The sequence below is a fragment of the Pithys albifrons genome, chromosome Z (genome assembly GCF_047495875.1).
Source record: "Pithys albifrons albifrons isolate INPA30051 chromosome Z, PitAlb_v1, whole genome shotgun sequence".
Taxonomy (NCBI): Eukaryota; Metazoa; Chordata; class Aves; order Passeriformes; family Thamnophilidae; genus Pithys; species Pithys albifrons.
The window spans coordinates 70,606,864-70,623,997 of record NC_092497.1 but is presented as its reverse complement, the minus strand read 5'-3'; the positions used below and the strand labels follow the sequence as shown (position 1 = coordinate 70,623,997).

At 34.5% G+C, this 17,134-nt stretch overlaps 1 protein-coding gene across 1 annotated transcript in view; it reads right to left on the bottom strand.

The window, feature by feature from the left end:
- Positions 1–17,134, bottom strand: part of CNTLN (centlein) — a 200,530-nt gene that overhangs the window by 160,049 nt on the left and 23,347 nt on the right. Inside the window, 2 exon segments of the mRNA XM_071581574.1 lie at positions 432–566; positions 11,367–11,451. Coding sequence (XP_071437675.1) covers positions 432–566; positions 11,367–11,451 — 220 coding nt within the window.

Below are 17,134 nucleotides of genomic sequence, written 5' to 3'. Positions count from 1 at the left end.
TCATATTTTTTAGCTGGATGACAGCTTTGATGAGTACACATTTGCAAAGAGCCCATTAATTGATCAAGCTGCCTTTGATGCTGTCCCCAGCTATTTTTGAGACCCACACAGACATATCCTCCCAGACCTCAGCTTTATCAATTAATAATGCCAGTCCCATCAGAATCTAATTACAAGAAGCCACATCTTCACACTCCTACTTTCTTTGCTCCATTTCCATCATTAACTATTTATCTGAAAGTTATAAAGCTTGGATTCTTGGCTTTAAAGCATCTTCCTCACAGTTGGTATGTGAGAAAATGGTAAGGTATAGCAAGGCCTAAGGCAATTTTTTCTCCAAGCTTGTCACTTTCTGTGCCACAAAGGCTGACATTGCTTAAAGAACTACTTCAAAGCCACAGTCTTAAGGAACGATGTACAAGTCAATATACCTTAAGTTCTTGGCTTTTATCTTTAAATTTCTGGTTCAAGGTACTGAATTCATTCTTCAAACAGGCATTTTCCTCCTCCACAGCATTTTTTCTCTGCATTAAGTTGTTTATCTCCTGCTGCTGTCCTGTGAGTCTCTATTTAAATTAAAAAAAAAAAAAAGCTGTTCATAGACAAAAAGCAATTGCGAAAGGGCATGCATGTCCTGGATTTTAGACCTATGAAATGTAACAATCTAACATATATAGTTTTTAGAAAATTGTTTTATTTTCATTAGTACTTTAATCGTACTCAAAACTGAGTAACTATAAGACACAGTAACATAAACAAGGAACCTAATATCTTGCTGCTGCTGAACAAAGAAGCCAAAAAATGCAGAACTGAATGGAAATCACTCAGCGAAGCTCATTTGCAGAACTTTTATGTGTGCTTATGGATTAAGAATACATTAGAATATTGTTTAACTTGAACTTCTAATACATCAAAAATCAAGCCAGAGCTGAGTTCAAAATTGTCCAGATTTTGTGACAGTAATTAGAAATTACTTTTGAAGCCACCAAAAGATTATATTACAAAATACTTCCAAAACAGAATTAATTTTAGCTGAATTTGCAGTTCAAGGAAAATAATACAACACTGTTCAATGCACACAACAGTTCAGTGTACCCACATATAGTAAAATCTCACTTTCACGTCAGGACAAAAATGTTACTACTTTGGCTTTACTACACGAGATAAAATGAATGTGTTCAGAAACATAAAAAATTATCAACAAGATGATAAACCTCTAGATTAATCTGCAATACTGCTGATACATGTAAGGGTTTTTGGCATCCAAAAGTTAAATATGACAGACAAATGTTAGACATGAAAATTTGCTGGCTAAAAACACACAAAACAATACATTTGAAGTCATATTTTCACCATTCAAAATACAAAACATTTGCTCTTCAGATATGTTATTGCAGTTACAGGAGCAAACTGTTGCTGGCAGAGATGATTTAGTTGTATCTTTAAAAAGGAATCAATCCACATTACTATGGAAAACATCAGTTACTTTGTTTGCTGCCCTCCCACTCCCCAAGTCCTCATGGAATTTGCATAAAAGCAACTCCTTTGATTCCTCCTTCCAGCTCATTACTACTTGCTTAACATTTATCAAAACAAAGTCTGTATTTCAAGAATACCCACTAAAATGTCACCTATCTGAAAGAGACTGTTGGCTCTGAGCTAAAAATTCACAAATACACACACTCATAAAAGCTCCAGCTCCTCAAGGACCTCATTTTTGAGTACACAGCTACATCATGTTACTACTTAAGTTTCATTATGCACTGCGTGGAAACTGGTAAGCATATGTATATATTTGTGAAGTGAAATCAAAGATATGTGGGCTAAATTTGGAATGGGATATTTTCTAGCAATTTAGAGGATGAACGGAGACATGAAGGCACAAAAGCATTCAAATGTTTGTTCCATATTGCTAAGATTAAATTTTCAACTGAAATAAACTACTTACTGTGCATACTTTGCAGCACAGTCAGATTATCCTGAATCAGACTTGCACACTAATTACTTATCTCCACAATTTACCTACTTAACACTTTAAATCAATCAAAAGGCAAATACTCCGTATCAATTACTAAGCAGCAAACTTACCTGAGTAGTCTACAAAGTCATCTACTGTAGCGGTAGTGAAACATTACACAAGTAAGTTACACTTGCAAGGAAAAAAATCCTGTTACGTTCCAAAGCATTTTTTGGGGGCAACCACTTTGCATGCTCTTATCTTTTCCTCTAAATTAATTGAACTTTTACTCTCACATCTGCTCATTTCACATGTTTATAAAGAAGGGTTAAAAACCCAGAAGTATTACTTGGGAGCCATGACAGGGTAAAAATATGGGTCATAAAAAAGTATTTCTGAGACACAGACAATTAAAGACATTATAATCTGCCCTTGCCTGTGCAGCTGTTTTAGTACTTTGCTTTCTTAGCCTATGAATTACCATGTATAATAGGAGAGAGTAAATACTGATTTCATACAGCAGAAGACACGAGCAGTGTTCCTAAAAGAATACTCTATTCTGGCAGGCAAGTGAAGCAGCAGGAAAGAAAAACACACCTGGTCAACACATGGGGCAACCCCCTACACAAGGTTATTTTGACAGATTGATCAGGTAAAACACGGATCAGGAATTCATCTATTCCCACAGTATCTACTGGTGTTTTTCTAGATACCATAAAGACTGGCTGGTGCTACACAAGAACAATCTCCACTTACATTTTGTAATTCAGTCATACTTGTTTGAATACAACAGGACAAAAGCAATGGTTGACAGCTTCACGCTCAAGAACCACAAAAAACCCTCATATAACTAAATAGCTAAAGTACATTTTCAAAGGTTTTTCCATAGACTAACTTCCAAGAAATAAAACTATATTCTAGAAGTGAATTTTCTCTAATGAAAACCAAAAGAATCTGATTTTACCCTTTTGTTTAGCTGGAAAGAACCAAAGAGTATCCCCTGTATACTACTATGGCCCAGAGTGCTCCAGGCAACACTATATACAAAGACAGAAACAGTGTGACCTGGTGCAGCAGATCTTTTGATGTTTAAGAGGACTGTCATTCCAGAATTCATTTTTATTCTTTCCCATGGCATTTCTTCACTACAGCACTATACAATTTTTTTCTCATAATAATGTTACACTGGTTACTGGCAAAAACTAGTTATTTTTTAAATACTTTCATATCAATATGAGAAGGAAACAAAATCGCATACTAAGTAAAATTGAGGAAATTGCTCTTAAAATGACAGATGAAAACTGAAAGGAGAAATTAGCCATTTTTTGTCTTAGTTCTGAACACCTCTGTTTTATCATGGTAGTAGGATGTTAAAATTATCTACCCCTATTTTATGTGAACAGATACAAAAAAGAAGTTTCTAAATTATGTCATTTCTATCCACTGTGAATTTAGACAGTATACTATTGTATGAAGACAGTGAAAGTGGCGACAAAAACAGCCCTTTAACACTAGGAGTCTGATTACAAAAACAGTATGAGTAGGATACAATTACCAGAAGTTATGTACTGTTTGATGTTGCAGACATCATCACTGAAATTCCAGTCTTCAGTGAAAAATTTTTTAATCTGCTAAATAAAAAGTATGAAGAAAGAACTAGGAAACAACAGCTGAACATGCTATTACTGCTTTAAGTATTCTCTAAAGTTCTGTATTTGGGGGTCAAGGCAGGAAAAAACCCAACTTCTATCTCTGTATTTTGAACTCTGATCAGACTACACTGCTAAATCAGTAATGCATACCTGCCTTTACATGAGTTCGCAAATTGTAGGTAAGAGCAGGTTTTACTTCACATCAACAAGTTAACTCAAATTAGAATGAACATAGTCTAGCAAAATTACAAAGCTGACATATATCCTTAAATGCTGCTAACAATACAGAAATGCAGCAACACACTGGCTGCTGAAGCACTTAATGAAAAACCTCAAAACTCAGAATCACATTATTAAGTCGTCTGTTTATAGCTGCAATAAAGGAGTATGCATTTGACTTCCACTACCAAAAGGATCAAGGTAAAAAACAGCACTATGTTCTGTACTTTCTTCATTGCTCTCTTTATCAGAAACTTTCACCGTGCAGTAGTCCACTTCTAACACACATTAAAAAAAAAGTAAAAATGAACATAAACTCATGAAAAATTGAAGTATTTTCCCACAATCTGTGACTTTAAAGAAATCCTGATATCTTAAGCAGAAAAAAATTAATTTAGTAAAGAAATTATTTTATTAAAGTTTAAATGTGAGAATATTATTTCTTTTAAATTTCTACTCGTCAGAATTTCTACCTCAACATTTTTTTACTTATTCCCTCCCTTTCATCATTCCTTTCCCCTCACCAAGTAGTTGAGATTGACTTACCACACCCTTAAGTTCTCTCCTTTCAACTTCCCCTTTTGTTTCTAGCAGGAATTGAACGATGAGTATACAAAACTGAAAATGTGCCAGTAACACAGCGTGCCTTGATTTAGGTTTCTTAAATTTCTCTTTTACAACTTTATTAGTCTTCATGGTTCTAAACTTGAACACTCATATGAACGTTCAACAAATAACATTGCCAGTCATATTCTCATACAGTCCTCCCAGATAAAGAAAAAAACAAAGGAAATAATAAAATGAACAAAAGAAGTCCACTATCTTTAATCTCATTCATTAGATTCTTTAATTATTTTCCAACGTAGGATGAACAGAAGTTCTATGTAAATAATTCATGAAAAGGTAACCACATGCTATAAAAGTCATCTGCTGCATTTTGCAGACTGTAGCGTCCTTCCAGAGACAAAATGACACTAGCTAGTTATGATATAAACCACAAGTTATTTTTAAATCCATATTGTTGCAAAAGTAAACATCAACAGTGCTACCTGATTTTACAGTAGACAGATTCCAGAAGGTATCTGTATTCACAGCTAACTATTCAACTTAGAACTTGACTCCTAAAAAGAATGAAAACCCACAGAAAAATAGCAACTGATGTATAATGAATTAAAGTGTAACTCACACAACAGTATTTTGAGTGCATATCCCACTATTAATTCCTATTTTTCACATCTAACTTTCTGCTAGAACAATTGTAAATAAATAAAAAACCACCCCTCAAGTAGAGAGCGACTGAAGTAGAGGAGTTCAGTTGTTTTTCATCCTACCAGAAGTTTTTTGTTCTTCCTCATCTGATCCTTTGCTTTCCAGGACTTCCTGAGATTAAACAATTAAAAAAAAGGTTTTGAGAAAAAGAAGAATGAATCTGCAAGCAGGCACCTGTAAATCCATTTCCAAAATGAGTGAGAATTCTTGAATGCCTATTTCTGCCAATACTAGACCTTAAATAAAACATAATAACAATGATGCAGACAAGGAAAACCACCCTTAAAACATTGTCCATTAAAATGTCATTTCCTGCCATTTGTGTGGTGGAGGAATAGGGCAGATCTGTTTTGCAAGAAATAGACAGAAAATGAAGATTCTTCAAAGTTCTTTTTTTAGAGTATCAAAGAAAATGGTTCTACAGAGAAGAAGTCCAGAAAGATGAGCAGCTGACTTTGTCCCGCAGGTAGGCAATACGTACTTACTCTACTACAAGTCGGCCTCGCTTCTGAATTCTCACCTGATTCATAGATTAAGGAAGGGTCAAATAGCATAATCTACTATTAATACCATGTTCCCTATAGCCCTCACTGGACTTGTCTGATGTGATTAATTTGGTGTTCTCAGCAAAGTTTGCTATCTTAATTGAAACATCTGACAGAATTTTTCAGTATTTGAACATGTGGTGGAAATAAACTGTGGCTTTATGGAGTGCATCACCCCTTGCAACTCTAGCACCTCACTTCCACTAGCAGCAATGGAACCATCTCTCACCAGCAACCTACTATGTAGGTCATAGGATGGATAAAAGTTTTTTACAATGTGCACCATCTCCTTCCACTCAAGCTGCTCCTTACAACTCCAACGCAGCACATTCTTTCTCTCATCCACTAAAACAAAGCTTTACTAATATTTCCTTACAATACCTTGCAATTCTTTGTATCACTCTCTCCTGGTTTCCGCTGCTGCACAGATACAGTGCAAGCAAGCACTGCCAGCAGCTCCATTTTTACATTAACAAGGAGCCACATGCTGTTTGTGGCATCTGTGCAATAAGTTTTCCATCTCTGAAACAAGGAATACAGAAGATCCTTGTCTGGTAAAGGGGAAAGACTTAGAGGCAGTTTTTAAAAAAAACTGTACCTCTAATTCAGAAATGAGACAGCATTTTGTAAAAATAGAAAAGCCAAAGCTTGGTAATAAATGTAGCATCAATACCAACGACAATAGCATGCACTGCAGCAATGCATCTGCTACTTTTAGAGATTAACTATTTTCCTCTAATGAGCATATAACAGCCCTCAGGATAACTACAGCAAACACTGGCAACATAATCGGACAGTCCTGCTCCAGCTAGCAATTCTCTGCACCAGGACAGGTCAGATTTTCTGTATGACCCATAACACAGTACTGTAAAACACTGTCCAATAAATTGATTTTTTCACTATTCCTTCCTTTCTTCTTAGCTGCCATATTTTGAAAATGAGCAGCAGCACAACCTTCTCGGTCAGGTAACAGAAAACCCAAAGTATCTTTTCACCCCCTATTCTCTATAATTTCAAACTAAACCAAACAATCTCCTAAATGAGCTTTTCTCTTCATTGAAGAGGACAATCGCGATGAAACTAAGCTTGCATTTTTAATTTCTATGCCCTCCTTTCCACCAAGGAAAGATTCTAGTTTGCATTTTTATTTTCTATGCCCTCCTTTCTACCAAGGAAAGATTCTTAGAGTGAGATAGCCTCTGCTTCTGAAAGTGTGCACAACTATCTGTGATCTGCACGAATCAATACCTACTAGCATCTACGCCTGACACAGCAGTATTTCATTACACCTATATACATCAATGCTGCCAGATCAGGAGCAGTAAATAAAGAACTGCTCTGTTCTTTATTTAAAGCCATTGCTCTGATCAACTCTTCTGACAAGCTCTTTCCTAAGTGTTGTCAGTAGATTCGCAAGGACAGAATTGAATCTCACAGAGCACTATCTGATTTTTTCTACTTGATCTTTAAAGCACAACCATTTTCTTGAACTTGAGGAAATCTCTCTATAATCCAATAAGAAACCATGATATATGAAAACCTTCCTCATCAAATATCCTTAAAAGGGTGATGCTGAAAGGTTTTTTTTTAATTTTTCAATTTTCATATTTTGTAGATTTTAAGAACACAGTAGATGTAATGCTGTAGATTTGAGTGAATTAATATTCAGCAGCTTGTAGCATGAAGTCCTCCTATCTCCACCCCTGCTCCAGAACAGGCAGCTAAGATCTGCTATTTAGTCTCTTTCTCAAGGTACCAGATTAAAGCATATCAGAAGAGAACATAAACATGGAGCAGTGTGACCCGAAGCCCTGGAGAGCGTCCAGAGAACCTTTGTGTGCTGAAGAAGAGGAGGTGGATGAAGACAGAGGGTCCCAACGACCCCAGCCTCAATTCAACAGGGGTGGGAACTGGGAGGGGACAGAGGTGGAACTGGACATGTGGACAGTAGTGATTGGTTATATTATAAAAGCTATAGAACTTAGAGCTTGCACACGCGTCGATGTATTCCTGGATGAGCGGGGTTGCTCATTAAAGTGCCTGCCCATTATCTTATCTCCTACAAAACTTGGCTTGGAGTCTTTTTTACAGACTTTTACGGCAACAAGGGGAATAAAATCCAAATTCAATCTCTTAAAACCACACTGCCTTTACAACTTAACAAAAAAAAAAGTGTCACTACATCAAAAAAATAGTACAGAAACAGTATACTGAACATAGTTAAGAAGTTAGTATCTTCTACAGTAAAAGCAGATTCCAATTGCTTTAGAAACAATTTTTACCTGAGAAAAAAGCCTACACTATTGTAACTCTTCTTACTCTTCCTACCCAGATGAAAAAGAAACTTTCAAACTAGACACTAGCTGCCAAGAGTATGAATGAGATCGTAAACATGACCTCTGTCCTCTATCTAGGCTTGAAAATTCTGCTCAAAATTCAAGAAATCATGCTTTTCAAACTGGTGTAATATGGACAGAGAACATGAGGCATCACATTTCTTTACTTACTGTATTTTCTCCTGTCTAATCCAAGTATAGCTATCATTTCAGGCTATCTTTGCAGAAACATCACCAGGCATATGAAGGCTGAATTATAAAGATCCAGAAGCTTTACAACTTCAGGAATGGCTACACAGGCAAATTACTGAAAAGGTAAAGTATGGATTCACAATACAGCTGTAGAGATACCCACTATAGCTGCTTTTTTGCAGAGTTAAGTAGGAAAACTACTGCCTCAAAATGGAGTAAACTACCTCACATTTTAAATTGGTAGAAAAGCATTCCTACTGGGAATTCACATAAAAATAAGCTGTAATGAGTAATTTTCAGCTTATTAATTTCTTCAGACAAACAAGCCCACAGATATTAGCCATGGTCATCATACTGCCCTCTTCAGGTAGTGTCTTATCGATAAACCAAAATCAGCAGCTTTCAACTGTCTGAACAACGTATTTTCCTTTCCATCTTTCTCACTGAGATTAGCTCCCTAACAAAATTTCCTTTCCTTAATTTTATGAGAAAACTATCTAGATGATGGCAAGCAGAAAGATGCAAAGACATATGATAATTCACAATGCAGTTCAAAGGTGCTACATATAGCACAGGTTTCACCACTGAAGGATGATCTCTTTTCCCATGTACAACTTCAGTGAAATGAACTGAAATGTGTTAGTGTCCTCAAGCATACTTTGTCTGTAGTATCTATAAATCTCCTTCACTGGACAAACTTGAGAAGAGTTTATAAACTTCACATAATCTCATCACTGCTGATACATTCATCTGAACTCCTTATTATCAAAATTATCCTCATGTCCCCCATTACACAAGAATAATCAAACTTATATGCTAGTGGAAATAAAGTGTTTAAATGGCAATAATGTCTGTATACATTTGTCTTAATTTAACAAAAGCATTTTATTACAAAGAAAAATACAATCATGTGAAGGTACAAAAGTTACGAAAAATTTATTAGTGTTAATTAATGCCTGAAGATAGAATTATGCTTCTTTCAATTGGACCCATTAAAGGGGCTTTAATATAGATTTGCACAGCAAGCTGAAGATTTTCAACTGCAGATAATGAGGCAAGCTAGTACTATTTTAACCCCTCTAGAGTACAATCAGTTGATAAGGTTTTGAAACGTTACAAGGTCTAGGACAAAAAGATTAGCTTTAGCTTCTCCAGATCTAAATTGAAACCTAATTAATTAACAATGTTATAGAAAAGGTTTACTGCTATATTTACATGTCTTTAATTTTGTCTTCTATGGAAAACAGTTTAATATATTTTAATTTATCTGTTGCATGAATGGCAGAAGACTGTTCCCTGTTCCCATATTATCCACTAAAATAATTGTTTGAATTAAAAAATTTAACACATTAATCCAAACACCTCACCTTACTTTTTAAGAAAAATATGGCACTGGTGATACATTTGAGACATTTGCAATTATTATAAATTAAATACAACAGGTGAAAAATGTTTCCAAAGATAAGGGAGAATGAAAAAAGATTTCTGCAGTAAGATGTCCATAAGCCTTCAGAATAATAAAAATTCTAAAAGTGTCTTATCCAGTTATATGTAGCGATTAGAAATTCTTTTCCTTGAAACACATTGTGAAGTGATGTATATATATTAGGGATATATAACTGCTGAGAAAAGTTTTGAGCCACTGCACAAAACTAGAATTATAGTAAAAAAATCAGCAGAGCAATCTAGACACTAATCTCAAAGGAGTAAGATTTATACCATCCAGCATTTAAAATGAATATATCTATATGCCAGATTAGGCCAGTTGTGACTATCAGGATTGAAAGTTACCAATCAACCAATTAAAAAGACAAAAATTAAGAGGAAAAAAAAGAAACAAAGGGAAGAGTACAGTGGAAAACTTCAGTACATTTTGTACTAAATGTGCAATAATACACAAAAACCTGAAGTGCTTTAATACATACTACATTTGTTTGCAACTTTGAATGGTACGTATTTAAATACTCCACATTAAATCATATTCAAAATGTTTAACATAATATGAAACTTTGCAATAAACTTGTGGCAAGAAAAAAGTCTTATGTATAAAAAAACTCTTTTCTGGCTGCCACTTTTCTGAGGTTCTAGTTATATTTTCCAGCCTCTCTCCACTTGCATGCGGATGACGTAAATGCATCACATCAGTTTCAGATTTCTGATCAATTGCAGTTTCATCTTTGGAAACTGATCTGAAACCGGAGCGCAATCTCACAGGGATGTACACTTTAGCTTCAGAAGCTGACACAGCAGGCAACACTACTTAAAAGTACATTACTGCACATATATTCCTATCAGCATCTTAGACAGGTGTTTTGTCTTTCTAATAAGGACTAGGTAGAAATGCAGTAATAATAATACATTACTGCTTTATCAAAATGATGTGTGTGCGTGCAGCAAACACAACACACATCACACATCCAACCTAAGCCACGGGAATGTGACAACACACCAAGACGTCAGCCACTGATATAACACAAAGTAAAAGGATTTTATTTAATAATAATTATATTTTATTTAAAATTCTCATAATTATATAGATTTACATATTCATACATTTATGTATCATATGCAATATAATACATTATATTATACCTAATATATTGTATATTGTATATAATTATATAAAATACAAAGTATATAATACAGATTATATATGGTATGCAGATAATATATGATTGTTATTTAGTATATATCATAAACAATTATGTAATAATATATATATATTGCATATCATCATATATATAATATATAGATTTTTTCTATGCATTTATTTAAATATTAATTTATTTATTCATAAATAAAAGGAGAAACACTACTACTCTTGTCAGGCAGAAGCTGCATCAGATTTATTTTTTTACTCTCATCAGAATGGCAAATCTTTCCAAAGCATGGGCACATTACAAATCTAAACATGGTCAGAGCTGTTCTGGACTGAAATCCAAGTTTAGGTTACCCTACTGGGCAAAATGAGGCAATTAACTGTGATTCATCTAAAATCACCTTTTTAGGTAAGAGATCAACTGTTTCAACAACTCAGAACAGTTTATTTAATACTTTATCAGAAGGTTATAATCTGTGAATCACTTGCAACTTTCTTCTTTAGGCACAACAGCAAACTATCTTCTCATTTTAGGAAACATAAATGTGATGTCAATGATGAGTTTTGCTAACTGCTCTATTTAAACAACTTACAAACCTGTTCTAGGATTTCTATTTTGCTGTCTTTGGCTTTTAAAATCTCTGAAACTCTTCTGTCCTTGACTTCAGCTTTCTGCTTTTCTCTGGAAACAAATAAAAAAATAGACACTTTATTAGTCATAATTTGCAGTTAATCACTTGAATTTTTCATGCCCTGATAATGAATGTCATTTCAAAGCAGAGAAAATTGAATTATCTGAAGCTGACAGGCCTTGCAGAATTAATCAGGGAGCATATGGCAAGTGACAGCAAATTACATCTGTAAATAGATAACACAACTTTGTTCAAAAAGAAACAGAATCAAGAGGTCTCAAACCACATTTTTAAGCAGCTGAAATTATCTCTCTCATTCTTTCCCAAATGCAGAAAGTGTCCATGGACACAAATGACCAAAATGCTTTTTTCTCCTTGTCCATGTAGAGTCACGAAGATGGTTGGGTTTGTTAAGTCCTCTCAGTTACAAGGTATTTCTCTATCTGAAACAACACTTTTGAACATCATGGATAATTACTTTACTGTCTTTCAGGTGGACAGATTCTGTAACTTTTGCCAGGAGAAAACAAAAAGGACTGGGTAACAGGGAGGAGCAGAGCCACTCAATGTGGTTAGCAAGTGCAGAGCTATTATCTCTGCAACACTTGTTAAGAGGCTAGCCGATGAGTCATAAACGTTTTGTTTACAAACTATCTCATCTCATGGTTATACCATTTCTTAATAGAGTTTTAAATATTGATGCCCTTACTGGCTTTTGTTTTAGGCACAAAGAAAACAAATGTTGCAATAGGAAGAATATTTAGAGATTCCTTAGCACAAGCCAGAGTTCTTATCATATACCTGCAACTAAAGGTCTGGGTTCCCTAAATATGGCCAAATATTTCAGGCAATCCCAGCACCACAGATGACAGAAGAAACCCACTCAGATTAGCCCTGTTGTCACAGTACAGTTAAACTTTCATCACAGCTGATATTAGCCATCTATAAAAGTCAGAGAATCCTACTTGTGCAACTTTTGCTCTACCAAATGGGAATGTTTCAGAGCTGGAAGAGAATGAAACAGTGGTACATATGAGTTTGTAAATCTGATCTAAAGGGGATGAAACTATCCAGCTACACACAAAAGGCTTAATCTGGTGAAGCATTTTATAAGAGTGACCAATAAGGATGGTAGACATGTGGAGAATTATTTTTCTCCACATTTTTCTGTTAGTAGTGATTTTAAAGACTAAACTGCACGGTCGTCACATGCCATCTAGTAACATGGGTTTTTCAGTAAAGTGTTATGACTGCTGAAATATCTAGTCCAAGTAAACAAAGAATGGAATTTCAAATGAGGTTTTTGGAAACTGAGGTCTCAAGGCAAGGAGTTTAAGCAGCATTCTCCTATTGCAAATATACCAGAATGGATGTGTTGTGAGACTTGAAGAAAACTCAGAAAACACTACCTGAAAAGATATGCATTTAAGTTACATATAGCTAGGATGAATAAAAATATAGGGAAAGTAGTCTTAAGTAGCTGTATGCCATTAAAAAAAAAAAAATTCAGGTGCTGTAATAAGCAAAGAAAAGTCAGTCTGTGAATATTCAAGAAGTATTCCAAAAAACATTTCATGTCTGAAAGGTATTTAACACTTTAGCTGAGAAAGAATCTAACAGAAAAATGCGCATCCGATCCTGACCTCAAAGCATCTGATCACCTGCAGTGAGAACCATCAAGAAATTGTCATGATAGGTTGCTAGGAAGACATGAGCAGCAAAAACTGTAGTGACAGTTTTTCACAGTTTATCTTTGAATACCTAAAAATATAGAAACTAGTAGACTGCAATTACAGAAATCCATGAAAATACGAAATGATCTGATGTATTTCAAAGGTTATTCTGTGATGCGTCTTGGAAAAAAAAAATTGAGCACATGAGCCAAAAAAACAAACAGGATTCAAAACATGACAGTTCATGAAACTTATCCACCCTGCTTTTAACACATATCTAGCTAACAGAAGTCACATTGTCAGGCAAGTTTTACAAATGGTAAAAGACTTTCTGGCAAGTGTGTGATTCATACTAAAAGATACTAGACAACTTTAAAGAGTGGGAGGTAGTAAATAAAAATACCTGTGCATCAATTATTCATATAATACTTATCACAGAAGTTTGTGCATGTTCCTGAAACAGACATATTTATCATGATAGGTACTCTACGTTACTCCACAACGTAAATGAACGAAACTGGACTTCAATATAAAAACATCAGTACTTCTTTATACTTAATTACCTGGATAGAGACAGCAGTTTCAGTAATCAAACCCCAAATATTTTGGGAAGAAAGTATCGCTCTCCAATAAGCACATTACACCACAGTGTATCTGAGGAAGTGATGGACCTGTATTGATCTACGTGTAAAATTTAGGTATTATAACATTCAAAGTTTCCTCAGCTCATAATTACAGCTAGACAACTCAAGAATTTAAGATTACACACACACACTCAACTGGTTGATCCAAAATTCTAAGAGCTTCAGAAGACAAAAGGCAAAGAAAGTCCTTAGTACAAAATACTTAGAATAGTAATGTTCAGACACAGAAAGAATCATATCACAAAATGCACACACACACATGCCCCATGACCCATTCAATAGCATTGCCTCCAGCTCTCAGAAGTGTCCTGACTTTTAACTCCTGGCTGGCAAGTCCTGCTCATTCTATGTTCCCACAGTGACATATTTCCCTTCCCATTTTAATTCAGGTGTTTATTAAATCATCTCTTTAACCATTCATTCTGTATCTACCAGCCACAATATGCCACCATCTTCCCAACTGCAACCATCATCTCCTCTTACAAAGTCAGCCTTTCATGAAAAATGACTCATTTAAACACAAACACTGGGTAATTAGCTAGATTCCTAACTCAATATGCAATCATTACTTGAAAACTATTATTCAGCTTGTTTTCAAAGACATTAATTGATGTGAAAATCTTGTTAGATAGACTTCTCAGCCCTAAAGAACTTCACAGTTAGGGAGAATAATGTTTTTGTTTAATGTATTTTTCCTAATTTCTTTAGGAATGAAATGAATAAGCCAACCAAGAATCAAGGTAAGGAGAAACTGCTCTGAAATATAATACATATAGCCAATTCTGGTGTATTATTGATAGTCAAGAACTTATGGAGCCCTCCGATTTTAGGATACGGCTCTATGGAAGATGTTTGAAGAATAAAGTCTGAGACTGGAGAGAAAAAACTCCAGACCACTGTTAAAGTAAAAATATGCCTGTAACACAGGCACACACTATCTAATGGTTCAAAGTGCATTTCTAGTCAAATGCAGAATTTTCGATTTTTCCCATACATGGTCAAACACTCCTTTGAAAAAAGATGTCAAGGAACATAGTTCATAAACACAGATGTATCATCATAATGAGTGGGAAAAGTTTATGTACTTTCTTTTTTCCTCTATGAGGTTTTCTTTCAGGCTTTCTAGATAGCACAGGCTGCAGCAATGTCCCAAAATCACACGTTGCCACCCACAGCTAAAGAAAAATGTTCTAATTATCAAAATATAAACAGACAATGGATGTTGCCAGAAATCTAAAGCACATATTGAAACCTCACATACAACTTTATCAGCAGTTTCTCCTGGAGGTATAGGACTGTTGCCGATGCTCATTACAAGATAGTTCCCCACAGAAACGTAAGACAGTACAACCTACTGGAACTTACATAGCATATTTGGATCTGCAGTTGCACCTTGGAAGTGAGACTTGATAGGAATTACACCAATCACCTCCTCTTTTTCAGAAGGGTAAAAAATGTTAAGAAAAAAATCTTCAAACAACTTTATTAATTGAGCTGCTAAGTACTTAAAACATATTTTAAAAAGTCCACTGGAATATGGGGGGGGAGAAATTCAGCACTGTCAAGAAGCTGATGATGATCAATGACTGAGACAAACTCCTGTTTAGCTAATTAGAATCACTGATGAGCAATAATGATGTGAGCTAAGAATATTTGCAGACTTCTTTAGTATGAAAAATGGAGTGAAGAGAGGCTGTCAATTTGTACAAGTTTTAAGCTCCAATCAGTTTTCCCACGAGTACTACCTATTTTAAATGTTTAACACAGATGCATTTAGCTACAAAGATTATTGAGATTCAGCTTCCCACAAAAAGGAAGAAACTGAGAAAATATTCTTAAGCTTGACATTTTTCTCTTACAATTTTTTTCTTGTGTTATGCTCTACTTGTTTCTACAACAGGATAACATTTTCAATGTTTTGCACAATTTTAACGGCTTGTCACAAATGAAACATTAGACTATGAGGAAATGTTTAACTAAGAACAAGGTATGAAATCATAAAAAAATTAACATTTTAAAACCCAGAACTTTGTTGAAGTTTCTAAGACAACATTCTCCTAAAATCTTCTGCAAAAGCAGTATGGGCAAAGAACCATCTTGTCTTAATCAGACAACTACTTAACCAGTTGTCAAGAAAAAGTAACTCAAAGTCATATATCATTATGTCACACTTACATCAATCAAATTAAAATAATTTTAACTAATAAATTTAATTTGCTGTTTACATGTTTCATGGAATACATCCTTTCAGTTTTACAAACAGTGGGATTAAAAAAATCACAAAACCAATCAACCAAAAAAATCCACCTCAAGACTAAAACACATATACAAATTTTGCCTTAAACAGAAAATTACAGTTATACTGCAAACACTGGACAGTGTGGTAAAAAAAGCAATGGCTACATTTTAACACTATACCTCTAACTACAATAAATTGCTTCTTTAAACATTGCTCCTTTTGAAAGATATTAAAAGGCTGCAGAACTAGAAAGGCTAGAAAATATCAGTTGGTGGGATGCAGCTTTAATTTGATTACCTTACCTCCTTATTCTCCAATTTCCAACTGTTTCACAGACTTCCACAATATACACATTCTATGTTCGGTGATTCATTTTCTATTTAATACAATCTGCAAAGTGAGGTTGTAGATCAGACTGTCAATATTGCTGTAAATACAGTCACATCCTTGCAGCTGCAGTCAGTGATTAGCAGAAACAGAGCCTATGCCTTAATTTTCCACGTAGAAATCTTACTGTGTCTTTGTATTAAGAGATGCTAAAAAAACCCACAACCCCAGAGTTGAACAGTTTGCATTTTATGAAGAGTTTTATTTCACCTCCTAGAAGATCCTTGCACTTCATGATGAATGACAATCAATGCACATAATTTTTTTTCTTTTAATACTTCCATATAGTACTTCTAAAAGATTCAGACAGCATGGATCAAAAAACAATTTACATGAATACCACACATTTTGCACTTTTCTAAGACAGCAGTTCCTTTCTATGACATAACTGCATACACCTGTTTTTGTTTCTTTACAGAAACAATTAAAGATAAAAATAAAATACAGAAAATGAAATTATTTCCTTAGGAAATTATTTACAGAGCCAATTCTATGTTTCATGATACATATCAAAATGGAAAGGCATCATTATAAAAATGTAATTTTTCTTGCATCTTCAACTTGATTAATTAATTAGATGATTTTTAAGGGCTCTTATTTTAAGCAACATACATAAAATATTAAATATACTTTTATACTAGAGTATTACAGAAAATAGTGACATTTTCACCTAATAATTTTGGAAACATTTTTCATTTAAAATACACAAGTCTCTTACAGTGTTCAAAATATCAGCACTTCAGAACAGACTGCTTTAACATCTGCACATCACCAGGGTTTCCCCCAAGGA